The sequence below is a fragment of the Brachyhypopomus gauderio genome, chromosome 18, assembly GCF_052324685.1.
Source record: "Brachyhypopomus gauderio isolate BG-103 chromosome 18, BGAUD_0.2, whole genome shotgun sequence".
Lineage (NCBI taxonomy): Eukaryota > Metazoa > Chordata > Actinopteri > Gymnotiformes > Hypopomidae > Brachyhypopomus > Brachyhypopomus gauderio.
The window spans coordinates 2,503,685-2,520,732 of record NC_135228.1 but is presented as its reverse complement, the minus strand read 5'-3'; the positions used below and the strand labels follow the sequence as shown (position 1 = coordinate 2,520,732).

At 41.2% G+C, this 17,048-nt stretch overlaps 1 protein-coding gene across 1 annotated transcript; it reads right to left on the bottom strand.

Annotated features, from left to right (window-relative positions):
* Positions 1–10,472: 10,472 nt before the first annotated feature.
* LOC143482352 (uncharacterized) lies at positions 10,473–11,567 on the bottom strand. Its single transcript, XM_076980694.1, has one exon. The coding sequence runs from the start codon at positions 11,565–11,567 to the stop codon at positions 10,473–10,475; it is 1,095 nt and encodes a 364-aa protein (XP_076836809.1).
* Positions 11,568–17,048: the final 5,481 nt, after the last annotated feature.

The window sequence follows — 17,048 nt, the reverse complement described above, 5'->3', positions numbered from 1 at the left end:
AATGTTACTGTGTAGCAAATTTAAGGAGCCCAGCAAATCTTTTTTTACTTTGAGACACGTTTTGAAAATGAAAAGCACGAAGCAAATTTTGTCTGTGCTATTACATTTATGGTATAGAATTTACAGCAGAAGGATCTTACTGCATAGACAGACTCACACTAGAAGTCCCTGAAATTTCAACCACCCCCCCTGAAGTCCCTAAAGAGGGTCCAAAGAACCTTAGTCCAAACTTACACCTCTGGTGGCTCCAATTAACATCCATTCATTTGCAAAAGTGCCCATTGCCTGAGGAATCAGCAGGGGGGAGAAGAGCTGAACTTGCCTCCAGTGTTATGTAAATGAGGCGTGTGTCAGGTATGGGTGGTTGCTGCTGAAAGCTTGCACCTCCTTGGCTGCCATATGAGACTGTGCAAGATCTCTTGCAAGAAGTCTCCTCATCTACAGAACCATGAGATTTGATTTGTGAAAGGTTGAAATAATGTGAAATTGACACAAACATAATATTTGAATTATAATGGCATATAGGTGGCATATTGATTAGTCAAAATGGCTCTGATATTTTTAACCTTATTTTAAGTAGTTTTCTCTTTTGAAAAACTCCTAATAGGTAAAAATGTTTTTACATAAATGTATACAAAAAACCCTCAGCTACTTGAAATGGAAAAATATTATTGAGCAATTTTAACTTATCAAGATCAAGATTTTGCAGTGTGTCTCTTCCAAATTCAGCCATAACCAGCAAACAAAAATAGGAAATTTAGGAAATCTTACCAAAAGAGATCACTACTACAGATTTTCACTACTCTCTGAAAACTAACAATGTGTTGTGTGTGACGTTTGTGACCCTAGGCTTGAAAATTGCTTCATATGGGCTTTTCAAACTTTGTTTTTTGGCCCACCTCCAACCTTTCACCTTTGGAGGACAACTTTGTTTTTATGTAAGGATCAAAAGAAAACAATTCTGTATAATACAGTACAATAGTGATAAAAACAATTGGGGTTAGGTGAACCATACAGGACAGGAGAGAAAAGAGGGGGAGAGAAAGTAAAAAGGGAAAAGACAGAAGAGCAGAAAAAACAGCTCAAATGTTTCACCAACTGCTGCTACTAAATGAAGAGCAGAAAGTAAGACATACAGCACAAATGACTGATGTATGTGTGTGTGAGTGTGTGTGTTTATGTAAGTGCAACATAGGATAAATGTACAGAATGTACTTATTAGCAAGGCCCCAGAGGCAGGCAGAGAAAGACCAGGGAACCCCACCCGCCCACGGCCCCTCCAGGATCATGTCCAAAGTCTGCTGTGTACTGGAAACCTTTGCTATCCTTGCTTCTCAGTCAACAGAGTAAGTGAAATGTGTGGTGACATGAATTTTCATCCACATGTAGGTGGCTACAGTCATCTTTCTCTTTATTATAAAACTGACACAGACATTATTTGAACTATAATTCTAAAACATCCTTTGTCTGCCTCCTTTGTACTAATTTTGGATTTTTTTCTCACTGCAAAAGGTGACATGATTATTGGTCAAAATAGCTAAAGTTCAGATTTCTCTGAAAGGGTCTTTTCTTCTCCATCTGAGTCAATGGATCAACATAGCTCACACTATCACCCATCCCCCCGTCTACCTAGAAGTGGCTGCATGACAAAGGATGGCCTCATGGCCTCATGATCCAAAATACCTTAGCACTGGCTTTTGGCAGGCTCAGGTAGAAATGTAGTAATGTTAGTAATGTTTTTCTTCTAAAAAAGATAAGTGGGTTCAAAATAACAATTTTTGAAAAAAATTACCAAATTAATTGTGTTGATCCACCTCAAAAAAAGTCATGCAAAAGTGTGTAAGCTGGTCCTGAGTGTGTCTGCCCATCCCCCAGCTGCATTGTTGTGCAGGGGACATGCATAAGGTGAGAGAGGCAGTCAGAGGGCCTGGCTGAGAGCAGCAGCTACAGAGCACATGATGTAAGTTTAGAAATATATACAATAAAGTTGAAATGTTCTCAACAGAGCACTCACATACAATTATCCATTCAGTCTGCCACTCCCTCATTTGGGGAGAAAGCTACACTATTGTGGCTATTCCCCACTTTAGACAATTTAGACAATTTTTAATCATGGAGGGGTCTGAAATTTTCGTCTTAGGTGCATGTCCTCACTGTATTGGAATATTTTATTGTCTGAGTGAAAGAGAAACAAAATGGGGTCACTAAAGTGGGAATAGCCACAATACTGTAGCTTTCTCCCCAAATGAGGGACTGGCAGACTGGGTAGATAGTTGTATGTGAATGCTCTGATGAGAACACTCATGAACAATTGTGCAAATGTGAGATATGTCGACTGCTACAGATACACGTGTGGCAAATGTACCAGGGAGATACCCTGGCAGTGCCAGGCATGTTCTGACAGACTGCTGAGTGACTGCTGAAGTGCTAGTCACACAAGAAGGACATGCCACTCACACACACACACACACACACACACACAAACACACACACAGCCCTGCACTGCAGCCTATTGTAAATATGTGTGGAATTGTTTTATTCCTTGTATTTTTTGTATAATTTTATGGCAATAATAAAAAGCATGGAACATAAAAAAGCATGGAAACATAACAGTTGTTCTTTTGTATGTTTCTCATGCTGAAATTTCAGTCCTCCTGACTTAGACACAAATGCTTCTGGTCATTACTCACATGTACCTGGCTATAAAATTTCTAATTTTCTGTTTAAAATATAAAAAAATAATGTATTGTTTGTGCTTTGTTGCTCAGATAAAACTAAACTAAATACAATATATATAACCTTTATATTATAAAATACAATAAACTGAATAGAACTAACTAGAAACTAAATGGCTAAACTCAATGAAAAACAATTAGTTGTGAGCTGAGGCATGCCCCCTCCTGTGATGCGCCAGTAATGGCCTTATTTACAGAACAAAAGTGCCTGCTTACAGCTGATAATAGGGTGTTAGCTAAAATCCTTCAGTTCTCTCGACCCTTCTCTGGGTTCCGATAGTAGAAGTGTTGAAAGACCCTTCTCTGGGACTTCTAGTGTTAAAAAGTTTAGAAACCCCAAATATGGTGGGTACATATGGCTGGTTCACAATGCGGCTGGTTTTGACAATTTCCTATTATTGGAATATTTTTCTAGTCGTGATTGCTGTGAAAATCACTATGATGGGGTGTCTACTGATTTCCATGTATGATGACGCATACAAACAATGTTACATAGACTCATATTGTTTCATTCCAATGCGGTTGGCTAAAACCACAGCAGCCTTTAATCTAACATGCTCTGAGAAAGGACATTTTCCACACAAATTCAATTTAAAACAAAACGAGAACTATGGGGGCATACCCTGAAAAGGAGTTTTTACGGTTATGACACAATGAGTGACTGACAGACAGAAAAGACTTTGACGAATGGTACAACACAGCCTCTGCTGGTGTGTTTGACTTCAAAAAGGAGTTGTAGGTTTATGGCAGGAATTATGTTTTACTGTGTGAAGCTTGCATCAAGTATTGCAACAAGGTCATTCAGTGTACAAGACCAGCTTAATTATACAACATTAACATCATGCTGTATGGCCATGTACAAGACATTTCTTTTTTTACACCAAAAGACATGCAACAATGCATACATCGATCAACACAAGACATTCTCCAACGCCTCTATCGAATGGCTCAAGTATGTCAAGTTTGTAAGATGTTGATGTACACAATAGTAAATAAGTTTGGCACACATTATGTGGATTATAATTATGAAAAAGATGGTGTGCAATAAGTATTAGAATTTAATAGCTGCATGCATCATGGTCATGAATGTTGTTACAACCCAAACCCGCCCAATTCCATGTCAAAGGTGTTGTATGGCGAGTTGCAAAAACAGTTAAATACCAAGGAGGAGACACTTGTTCATGTACATGGTCTAGATGTGGAGGTGATGTGGGAATGTCAGTGGACAACTAATCGTTCAGTAAGTAAGCAATAAACTAATTCAAAATATTGGCTAAGCAACTGATCACGTGAACATGACGTGGGCGTCATTTTGATACCGAAATGGCAGAGACTGTAGACAGTCAACCAGTTTCAGCTGTGGAAAATTCAATTAAAACAGGCGAATACACCACAATTAAGCCAACTACAGGAAAGTCTGATGTATGGAAGTCATATTCCATTGTAGTTAATGGAGATAGAAATCGTCTATCATTTGCTTGTTGTGATAGATGTCAGAAAGTGTTGGTGTACCTCACCTGACGGCATGTGTTTGGACTGTGGTAAGAAATGGGACAGCGCCATACATCAATATATTGCTGTTTTAATAAATACATAAGAACATTTCAGGTACTAAATTTAATTCAATTCATATTAGGATTGCGGGTGGGTGCGACAGAAATGTGTATGTGGCGGGCGGATGCGGGATTAAAACAAACGTTTTTTTGGCAGGAGCGGGACTAAAACAAGCGGGAGCGGGATTAAAAAAGCAGTCCTGCGCAGACCTCTACCTTAAGCCAAGAGACGTGCTCTGCGTTATAAGGCAAAGGCGGGTCAGAAAATGAGATTTGGATTTTACCAGTCTATATTCATTCTGCCAGGCTTGGAAGAAATACCTGGTATGCCATCTCAAAATATTTTTCAAAGACATTCGGCCTCTTGAGGAATACTATGGTTTAGTCAAGGCTACCATATATCCCCCAAGAAAACTCCTACACCCTGTTTTACCACACCGCTGTAATGGGAAGTTGATGTTGCCACTATGTCGTTTATGTGCCGAGCAGGAAAACCAGCTCCAGTCATGCACACACAGTGATGAAGAGAGATCCATCACAGGGACATGGGTCAGTATTGAACTGATGAAGGCTGTTGAGCTGTTAGGTATGTGGTTGCAAAAATCCATAAGGTGTGGCATTTCCCAGACAGTTTGGAGATGTTGTTCTGAGAGTATGTAAAGACCTTTTTACATTAATGTGTTCCTCGGTGCATTTACAACCGTGCATGCCCGTTTAGAACTGTATAATCCAGTAGCGAACCGTGACCATTATACCTGGGCCCGCTGCCACCCCAAATAATTTATAATAATTTATAATTTATTTATATAATTTATAATTTATTTGCTTATATTTTTGTAATTGTTTAGATGTCGATTGCCAAACTGTAAGTAGATAAAATAAAATTGGATAAATTATATATATTTATGTTTTAAGAATATTTTAGGCCCTCCGAGAGGGCCCTGACGGTTCCCCACTGGTATAATCTAATGAATAGACTGAGTGACCGATTTTTGTACAGTGACAAATTTTTGTTTCTCATGAAGGTGATTGGGAACCCACTCTGGGGCCTTTAGGCGATTTGACTGACTTGGGAGGTCCCAAGATGTACGGTTATCTTGCAGCCAGTGGCAAAATGTGCATGAAAGCAAAAGGCATTGCACTAAATTCTGAAAACTCGTTAGATTTGACATGTTGATCATTATGTGGTGAATCGTGACTGTAGCCATCACATACTTGCTCATGCAGGTGGCATTGTGAGAAATAAAAAGAACCTCACACAGAAAAACAAGTCAGTGGTGAAGCATTTTAAAGTTGTGTACAACAAACGCATCCCAATGTCTGATTTTTAAACACTTCCTTATGGGTACTAAAGATGGCTATGACAGTCATGGCATAATAGGTGTTGATGGGTTTGATTTTAGATTACAAAAACCTTCATGTGTAAAAAGCGGTCCATCAATTTCGGGGAAAAACATGTTTTTTCCGTTTAACAAAAAAAAGTCAACTCTATGTGGATGTGGACTCGATCGTTTCTTTTAACAGACATTCTGGAAGGCGGTGATCCTCTGAGCACCCCACAAACGTCATAAGAGAATTAAATTATTTGAACATCCCTAAAGTGTTCACGAGGCATGCAACCAAATGCTTTGCCATACAGTCTCTTCCTTGGCGCAAAAACCAAATTGGTTTCACCACTAAAACTAAATCTTGGCCTAACTGTTGAATCTCTAAAAGAGTGATCCACACACACAGCAGACATTTTAAAAAGGGGTAGCCATATAAAACAATCAATGTGAGTTTATTTTCATACTCCCCTACTAGCTACCAAGTGCTCGCCATAAGACGAGGTGCTGGGCACCAGGCCATCCAGGCCTGTCCTTTGTTATGTATATGGAGCCATCTCCAGGTAGACGGGGGGGGGGGGGGGGGGGGTGATAGTGGGAACTGTGTAGATCCATTGACTCAGATGGAGAAGAAAAAACCCTGGTCTCCCCTTGGGGTAGGAGTGCCTCTGTGGTGGATGGGTGTGTATGTGTTGGAACATATATTCATAAGTGTGTTGCACATATGAGATATAGTGGCACATGTAGTAGCAGTTTTTCAAAAGACAAAAACTATTTCAAATAAGGTAATCAGAGCTATTTTGACTGATGAAAATGCTACTTTCTGCAGTGTGAGATTTCCTAAATTTCCTTTTTGTTTACTGGTTATGGCTGTTGTGTTTTTGGAAGAGGCACACTGCAAAAAGTACCATCTTGATAAGTTAAAATTGCTCAAGAATATTATTCTATTTCAAGTAGCTGAGGATTTTTTTGTATAAAAATTTATGTAACCATATCTTTACCTAGTGGCAGTTTTTCAAAAGACAAACTATTTCAAATAAGGTAAAAAAAAATAATCAGAGCTATTTTGACTGATGAAAATGCCACTTATCAGAGGTGGGGACTCGAGTCACATGACTTGGACTCGAGTCAGACTCGAGTCATTAATATTAAGACTTTTGATTTGACTTGAAAAAATATTCAGAGACTTAGACTTGACATGGACTTTTACACCAATAACTTGAATTGGACTTGAACCTGTTTACTTGCAAAGACTTGATTTTTTTTTTACCCCAAATCTAAACTTTAAAACGCATATTAATATTTATAAAGTGCGCCCCATTAATTTCATTTCCGTCCTTCTGACGCAGACCGGCGTTACACCAGATTCTGTGACCGTCGAGTTTTGTGACCACAGGGGGCGCTATTTCACAGTTTCTGTTCAGAGGCACAAACGCTTTACGAATGCTACGTAAACTACGCTGATGCACTTTCTTTACTCGTTTTGTTGGTGTCCACGAGCCAAAATATGACAGATGTTTATATTTACATTTATCGTCTCTTAATTACATAAATGTACTTAAACAAGATTTACCATCCCCTCACCATTGCAGCCAACAAAGAACTCATGAATGGGATGTACAGGTGAGCCTTTTTAACTGGGGTCACCAATTCTGACGGCAGCCATCAGAATATGTGACCCCACTGAATCTCCAGGTAACAATAGTAGCCTACACCGTGACCCCACAATAACAGAAAACAATGAAAAAATAACCCTAACCTTTTATTAGTCTATATTTAAACATTTTATCCAAATGTTTAGAATAACCATTCGTAATGACAGCATCTTGCTTACGATGAAGCTTGCTATTTTTGTGTAAAATGATGTAACGAAACATTCTTGTTTAAGTACATTTATGTAATTAACCCTGATGAGATCCAGGCGTGGTCTACATTCTTGGGGTCCAGCTGGGTGTGGGGGACCCATTGCAATTTTTGTTAAAATAATCAGCAGATTCAGCCCAATTGCAAGTAAAATAAACAATACATATGTTAAATTAGTTTGCTCTCTTATTTATTTATTAGTTACTTTTTTATTAAAATGTAACACAATAAGGAAATCAATCATAAATCATGCTGGCTGACAGGCTGGTCCTATGGCTAGCTGCTCACGGGCTGGTGCTAACGGAGCTGGCTGCTGCTCATCCTCCTTTTCATTATCAGTATCAGACTCTGATATTTCAGAAATGTGATCCTGAAATTTCCTCTTCTGAATCATCATCAAAATCCTCTGTCTCTTCCAATAGCAGCTGTAAGGCAGTCTGAACTGAGAATTGCTTTGCCATCTTTTATAGCATTTTTAGCATTTTTAGCATCATGTCCCCATGATTGGGTGAAACACACACAAACACACACATACACACACACACACACACATACACACACATACATACACAAACATACAGGTCCAGAGAGGAGGGAGGGATAATGAGGGCTGAGAGAAAAGATGCTTCTTTCAGATCTCACCCCTTTGTCTCTATAGAGATTCTTCGTCCACTGTCTGACAATATGCAATCAACCCCTGATGTGACAACCATCAAAAGTGTTGATGGTTGCCCACCCTTGCATGCCAAACACCTCTGTCCTTTGTTTGTATATCCTTTAAAGTCATACAGACGACTATCAACTACCCAACCCAATGTTGATTGCCCACTTTGACTAGCCCAGGGCCCAGTGGACCCTGGACCCTGTATGTAATACAAATGTGAAGGGGGGGGTACGGGGGGGTGGTCATTGAAAATATTTTCTGACTTATGTTGCTCACGGAAAATGAGCCAAGGACCAATGAATCTCAGTTTGAAAAAAAAAAAATTGTAGAATTTTTTTAAGCTGATTTTTTCAAAATGGGTCCCACAGACCCTTGGACCATATAAGGGTTAAGAGAAGATAAAATGTAAATGATCTGTCATCTTTTGGCTGGCGGACACCAACAAAACGAGTAAAGAAACGCATCAGCGTAGCATTCGTAAAGCGCTGGTGCCTGTAAAAAAATAAAAAAAAAGACTCAAAAGGACTTGAAATTCCAAGTTTCAGACTTGGGACTTGACTTGACGGTTGCTTGTCTTGACTCGAGACTTGACTTGAGTTGACTGTCTTTGCTTGAGACTTGACTCGGGACTTGAGGATAAAGACTTGGACTTACTTGAGACTTGCAAAACACTGACTTGGTCCCACCTCTGCCACTAATGGCGCATTTCCACTAGGGCCTACTTGGCGCGGTACGGTTCGATTCGCGACGGTTTGTGAGTGTTTCCATTAGTACCAGGCCCCTGTGAGCCGGCCCCTTCGGGTACTTTTTTCGTACCGACTTGCTCGAGGTTCTAACCGTTCCGAAGCGGTACAGTTCTGTGACGTGGAGGAACAGCATGACACTGATTGGCCAGGGAGTGTCGTCACAGGTTGCGTCAGGAGAGCGACTCCTCCGCTATCCACTATCGACTCCTCAGCCATTTTTAAAACCCGAGGAGAGAAGAATGGAGGACCACAAGAATGTTCCCTGGTCGAACGCCGAGGTACAGACCTTTCTGCAAATAATAGGCGATCAAAAAATCCAGGGCGAACTGGACGGGGCCACTAGAAACGTAAAAGTTTTTAGTGAGGTTTCCGCGCTAATGGCCACTCATGGCTACCAGCGGTCTGTTATGCAGTGTCGGTCTAAGCTTAAAAAGCTCAAAAGTGACTACCAGGCGGTGAAGGACCACAATGGACGCAGCGGAGCAAACCGCAAAGATTGGAAGTGGTTCCAGCAGATAGATGCCATATACGGTCACCGGCCAGCCAGCAACGGCAGGGAAAACGTGCTGGACACGGCGATGTCGGTGCTGGAGGCCACGGAGAATGGTGAGTGTATTGTGATTTCAGTTTTACTACTAGGCTCGTAAAAGATGTAATATGAACGTGATATGAACGCATCTATTGTAAATGCAGGAATTTAGAGCTGTGTTTGTAGTTAATGTTACCACCACAGTCACTATTGTACAATAGCTAGCTCTTAGCCATAGCGTGGAGCCTAGCTAGTTGCTAGTTAGCTGTAGCCATTAACAAAGCATGAGCAGCGATGACGTGCTACACATTTTGTGCAGTTACGCTATATTGTTGTTGCTTTCACGGGAATGCTTGTGTTTAATATTTGTTATTTTTACGTTCACGATTCCCCTTCCACTGACGAGGCGAGCACCCCTTTGGAACCTCCCGCCTCCCCCGCATCATACACGGAAGCAGCGGTCTCTACACCGTCTGGATCTCAAACGCCTGTCCGGCGGCCCAATACAGGTGAGGAGCACAAAAAAAACATGTGAAGCACCGGAGTAGCATGAGTACCGAGTGCATTTCAGTTTTACTAATCAACTCCCATTACCCTTTTTTTGTCTAGGCAAGCGAAAAAGGACCCAGACTGACCTAGATATCTGTGCACATCTCCTGGAGCTGTGCACATCCAGCTGCTGCTCCATGATTCTCGCGAGGCCCGTGAACAAGAAGCCGAGCTGAGGAGAGCGGAGTTGGCGGAAAATGCTTCATTCAACCGGGCTGTCCTCTGGGTGTTTGGTGAACTCGTAAAAACATTGCGAGACAGACACCAGTGAAAACATTTTTACAGTTTTTTTGGGCAATTTGCTTTTTTGCACTTTTTAAAACTTTTTTCTTACTATATTTACATATTTTGTAAATATCTACATTTATATATTTCTTAATAAAATTTGATTTCATTTGATTGTATGACTGACGCTTTTTATGCAGGGTGTGTTCATTGTTCATTGATAATGAGTTTGACAATCACAGCTTTATTCCTTTGTGTACATGAAACAGGCAAGGGCAACAATTTAACTGTTATGACAGATATATTGCATCAGTGCATTGTGAGCATCTCTACCATCACACCCCTCCACACCCTCTGCCATTGCTGCCACTGGCTGCTGTGCAGCAGTAGCTGGCACATCCCATGTAGTGTCATATGTCTCTCCATAACTTTCACACAAATTATGCAGAGCGCAGCATACCAACACCATTGATTTCACAAGTTGGATGTCACAGTCATTTCTTTTCAGAAGGCAGCGCCATCTACCCTTAAGTCTGCCAAAAGCATTCTCAACAACAACACGTGTGCGACTGATATGTTGATTGAAGATCTGCTGCTCTTTTGTGAGGTTTCCGATGTCCTGAAATGGCTTCAAAAGCCACTTTTGTAAGGGGTAGGCAGAGTCTCCAAGGATGTAATAGCCAGCGGGCATGGCACTGGTTGTCCTGACACCTGCTGGAAATAGATTTCCCCGGGTGGCCAACTCCCACAGCATGGACAGTCTTAGCACTCGAGCATCATGCATACTCCCGGGCAGTCCAGCCATTACATTCCAGAAGAGACCCTTTCCATCGACTACACCTTGGAGGATTATTGAGTGCCAGCCTTTGCGGTTGAAGTAGTCGGTGTGACACAGTCGTGGGGCAATGATGGGTATGTGGGAGCCATCAATAGCACCCACACAATGTGGGAGTCCCCATCTAGTCTGTATGTACTCTGCCATATCCCTGAATCGCCGTTCATCTGGATAACGAATCTGCTCAGGTACCAGTAGTGTCTCTGCTGCAGCACAGAAATCCTGCACACACCTGCACGCAGTTGTAGTGCTGACTCCAAACAGATGGCCTATGCTTCTGTACTCCGAGCCCGTAGCAAGCTTCCAAAGTGCTATTGCCACTCTTTTGTTTACGGGCACACACACTCGAAAAGTTGTGTCTTGTCGCTCCAGGGCTGGACGCAATTTGTTGCTGAGGGAGTCAAACGCGTCTCGGGACATCCTGAAGTTCTGTAGCCACTGTGTGCATGTGAACTCAGGAACAATAACGTCCCACCACTGAGACGCTCGTCGGAATGTCCACACTGAGCGTTTGCGACGGCTATTAGCCAACAATAAAGCCATCTGAAACGCACACACACAGAATTTTTACTGCGTTAGCTTTACACACTTTACACATTTATTTCGGGTAGAAAGACCGATGTCAACTAGCGTTAGCTTAGCTTTCCAGCCTACGTCTTTTTCTCCCTCTCCTGTCGTCCTCGGCCTGATACTGCTGTATGGTCACAAGAAGTCTCCGCTCCTTTTCTTGTGTTGTGCGTCTCGCTAACTGAAACCTTCTCTTGCTCGCTTCATTTGCACGTTTCTGGAATAAAAGCCATAACCCTAGCACAAGGTACACGAGTCCTTCCATCGCCATCTCATCCATTGTTGTACGGTGTTGTGGTCGCATACAAATGATGTCACGACACTACAACCCGCGCGCCAACAGCGACTCCACCCACATTGTGGTGGTCCACCATTGTAATGGAAACACAACGCGACCGTACCGTTCCGTTGCAAATCGACCCGTATCGAACCGTACCGCGCCAAGCAGGCCCTAGTGGAAATGCGCCATTATAAGCCAAAGGTGTGTATTGAAAGGTGTGTCAACAGCAACCACCCACAGCTGACACATGCCTCATTTACATAACACTGGAGGTAAGAAGGGCTTATCACACCTGCCAAGAAAGCAAGAGATCCTGTCATTTGACATAAGTTGGGAGTCTATGGAGTCTGTCAAAAGCAGGGGGGTTGGTAGTTCTAATACTATATGAAACATCTATATGCTGACGGATGGCATGGGGTGGAGCTTGGGAGGACATGCCCGGAATTGACCTTGTGGGGGGTTGACCTGTCAAACTGAAGTGTCACTCAAGGGGGTCATAAAATCAGTCAAAAGAGGCGTTTCAGTGTAGGACATATATACACACTACTTATTTAATGAACAGCATAGCCATTCTGAAAAGACCCTTAAACAACCCGCCCAGTCCTGCACTGAGGCTGCTGTGCCTCTAAAATCTGGCAGGTCTGCCAACGGCCTGCTGTTCATAATCGATATAGCTTTGAGCATCTGTGTATCTGTTGTCGTACATCCTTACAAATTTAAACAGAATTGGGTTAAACTCAAAAATGCAAGACTACTTTTATCAGTTGAATGAGAACTACCCTTAAGTAAACTGGCAAGTAGTAATCTATGGAATATTTTCCCAATATATTCCCTTTAAAAATGTAGTTAGCACCACAAGATGGTGCCATCTAACACCAAACCAAATTGACTTGCCTACATAAAGCCTTACCATGACCATGCAATTAGTTTTTCAGAATTCTACAGGCTCATGTAGTTAACACTAGTCACAACATTTTTTCCAGCTATTGCCCCCACGTCTTCAGTCTGGTTATGGCAACAAAGTTCATGCCTGTATAGTTACAGTGCTGAATAGTTTATAGCACAGTCATGGTTTAGTGATTAGGGAACTAATCAGAGGTTTATGGGTTAGTTTCCCTGGCCCTAGTCCATGACTGAAGCATACCTGTCAAGTTTTGTATTTAAAAATACGAGACATTTCCCAAATATGACGTCATCGCCTAATTTGCATAATCAGTTATTTGCATATAGCCGCAATCGAGGCTGTAGGAGAAACGAAAACATCTTTGGAGTGGCAAAAAGTGAAGAAAAAACACCCCAAATATGTTTTGAACTACAAATGAATAAAAAAATTAAAAATTTCTAGTGGTATTTCTAGCTACAAATGGGGACATCTCCTGGGCATATTTCTGTGCCTTTAGCCCGCGTTTGTGCTTGGTAGATTGTTCGTGCTGACGCACATCGTTCCTTCTCCCATGAGAAACACTAAAATCACAGCTACATATCTTACAGAATGAGTAGCTGTGCCCCTTCATGCTCCACTTTAGGAAAGTAAATTCCCTGTCCCATTCGTCAAGGTACTTACACGTACGCTTAGCTTTTTAGGCAGGACTGCCTTCTCTCGTTAAATCCATCTCTGATTTGTTGTTCCAGGTTTTCTCCCACTGTCGACACTAAACCCGCGAGTTTTAATTTATATATTTTTTAAAGCATTCATGTGCCGCGCCAAACAGAATTCTGTCACTAGCCTCGCGAGAACTGCTACCTGCAGTAGTCTGGGTGGCAGTTCTCGCAAGGCTAGTGACAGAATTCTGTTTGGAGCGGCACATGAATGCTTTAAAAAAATAAAAATTGAAAACTGAAAATACGGGACAAATACGGGAAAATAAAAATACGGGACGACGCCGGGACAGAGCGGTAAAATACGGGACTGTCCCGGCCAAAACGGGACACTTGACAGGTATGGACTGAAGTGCCCTTGAGCAACGCATGTGTATGTCTGGGCATGTGTGCACCACAGCACCCTAGTGAGGACTAGTGTATGGGTGTTCTCACTATACAGATGGGTAAATGCATAGGACTAATTTTGGGCTGCCCAATGGAAGATGGGTTCCCTTTTGAGTCTTGGTCCTCCCAAGGTTTTTTCCTAATCCCCACCTCATAGGGAGTTTTTACTCGCCACTGTTGCCTTTGGCTTGCTCATTAGGGATATGGACCCATACGATTGTAAAGCTGCTTTGTGACAACATGTGTTGTGAAAAGCGCTATATAAATAAATTTGACTTAATTTTGATTGGGGTGGAGGTCACAATTGATAATATGGCAATTTCAACCCAGCAGATCAAATGTATATGCTAATCAGGACTACATTAGCAGCAATGTGTTTTCGAGTAGGAAAGTTAAATACTGTGGACAACTTTGCTTCTACATGGCACAGCTGTGAAAGTACTGGGTTGCTTTTTACTGAAAACAAGATGACTGGCCACCACAGGGTTTAGGTAGATAGGACAACCGCAGAGTTGGCTTATAATTGGGAGGGAGTGAAAGCAAAAGAGATAAAAATGTGGGTACCAGGAAACTAACCCGGGTTGGGCTGAAGGCAAACCCAAACCCTGATAGACAGGCTGAACACAAAAAGGAGCAAAAGGGAACAGCCAGAAAAGATAGAAGAGAAGGACTTCCTCCCATTCAAGGAGACAGAAACAGAAATAAACTTCAACAAAAGAAGGAAAAAAAAAACAGGAGAACAAACTTGCCCTTTTAGTAGTGATGGGTTCGGCAACACTGATGCGTCGGCACATGCGCCGATCTCTTAGAGCAAACCCCGCATCGGTGCGCGTCTCGCTTTCAGCAAGTCACATGACCGATACTGCAACTGTTTCGAAATGACACTAATGCGCCAAACGGTGTTTATAAGGATGCGCATCTGTCGGGATGCATCTGCCAAAAAAATAAAAATAAAAAAAACTGAACTTTAGCGGTACAACATCTTTCATCCAAAACTATGGAACAGCCTCAAGGAAAGAGAAGTTTTCTGCTGTGTGGAACCATTTTGATCTTACATCGGTAAATAAGGTATTTGTTTTAATTTCAAAGTTGTTGTTTCATCTGGTTTCTTTCAGAGTTTCCACTCGATCTATCGGAATCCAAATTCATCTCAAATCGGCTCTTAGTTTACTATTCATATTATGTTCTGCAGGTTAAATGTCGCATTTGTTTGACAGAACTGTTATATCTAAACAAATCCACCTCCTCAATGCTGAGGAATTGTAGAGTGAAGGGTTCAAGGAACTGGTTAAAGTCCTTGAGCCCTCATATGTTTTGCCAACCAGAAATGTTTGTGTGGAAATGATCTAAAGTAGTAGTTGATAAATCCAATTTATGTCATCTTTCATTTAAATGTATTTTTGATTTGACTAATTTTCAGACCATCAAAAAAAATTGTGGTCAAAAAAGTACACTCACAAATGAGCCCCAGCCTGGACCGTCTTCACTACAGCTGTCTGCATCCACATCAGGCATGTTATTCAGCATTATTTGTTTGTTGTTTGGACATCATGTACTTAAATGCCAATTTGTTGTTTTTAGATAACCTTTGGCACCATCTTGATGCTAAAATAAGCAGACAAACCAAAAGTGCCACTGCCGATGCCATCCAGGAGGTGCAGAAATACTTGGCAGAGGGCAATATTGCCAGGTCTCAGAATCCTTGGATATACTGGCAAAACCAAAAGACTATTTATCAAAATCTCTTCCGGCTGTCGTTACAATATCTTTGCACTCCAGCTTCATCTGTCCCATGTGAGCGAGTATTTTCTACAGCTGGAGAAGTTGTTTCAAAAAAGCGTAACAGACTAAAATTCAAAACGTTGGAAAAACGTTTTTTTTTTTATAAAAAATTGTGGAAAAAAAACCCACAAGCATCCTCATTCCAAACACATTCACTTTTTCATGTTATTTTACACGTTCAAATTATTTATTGACTGTATATAAGAATATCAAATAATTTTATGTAACAATATATGAAATACTATAATACACAATAAAATACAATGACTTAAAACATTTTGTATAGACTAGGTCATCAAATCAGTCCGTCAACTAGGTTGCCTGTAGTGATTTTTAAGGTCCAGTAGGTGGCAGTATTCAGTGACACTGTATCGACACAGTTTCCCTATGGGTCGAAATGCTTCATGACGCCTCATTTACTCATCACTACCTTTTAGTTTTAGAGCAAAAGGCTTCTTGTTGAAGAGAAAACAACCAGAAACAAGAAAGAGAATCAGAGGCCCAAGAGCAAGTCCTGAAACCGCTACCAAAGATACCGGCTGATCTGTACATCAGAACACTGACCAACAATTCAGCAACCAGCATCTTGGGAGTGAGCTGCTTATAAGGGCTACCAAGCAGGTGTAGCTCATCTGGCTTGATTATCCCGTTGGCTCCCTCTGGTGGCAGTATGGTGCTGGAGCCAAGCCTTATACTTACCACAGCCACTGAACTAACACTTGGTCTTACTTCACCACTCTCATTTTCAGTGTTTCAGTATTTTCAGAATCAAGTTGCTCATTTAATTTTCCATAAACATTGAGACCAGACACTTAGTCAATGATAAGCTGATCATCTCAAAGAATGTGAATAATATATATTAGCCTCCATGTTGTAATGCCCTGGGTGCTGGGTGCGATGAGGACACAAGTGCTTAGAGGAGCGAGATTTAATCCCAGTCCAAAATCAGTCATTTAACACTTGCCAGCTGAAATTTCAGGATCTCCAGGACTTCACCCCTTCTTGTTTCCAGCAATCAGAGGGCTGTTATCCATCTTTAGAAACAGGTCTTATATTCCCTGGCTGTTACTGAACACACGCTGTAGTCTCAGTATCTCACAATCTCTCTCTCTAAATATAGCACTTTATTGTTATTATAATTTGTATGTAAATACTACATTGTGGTGTATGTGTGTATGTGTATTGAATAGTATTCTTACAGTGTTTTTATGTTTTATTAGTAGAACTTGCACATGCACAAATTGTAAGTTGAAACACAGACAATGGTTTCATGCTGAATCGTGTGTGTGTTATTTGTCATGTAGAAGTGAATATATAAATGTTTTGATGACAGTAAACCATTGTTGTACAATATCGATTTATTTCACAATTTGAACAACAAAAAAAAGCATTGTTATGGCTGTGCCTTT

Excerpts from the sequence above, each read along its gene's own strand:
- LOC143482352 (XM_076980694.1), bottom strand. The coding sequence starts at position 11,567 with ATGGCTTTATTGTTGGCTAATAGCCGTCGCAAACGCTCAGTGTGGACA.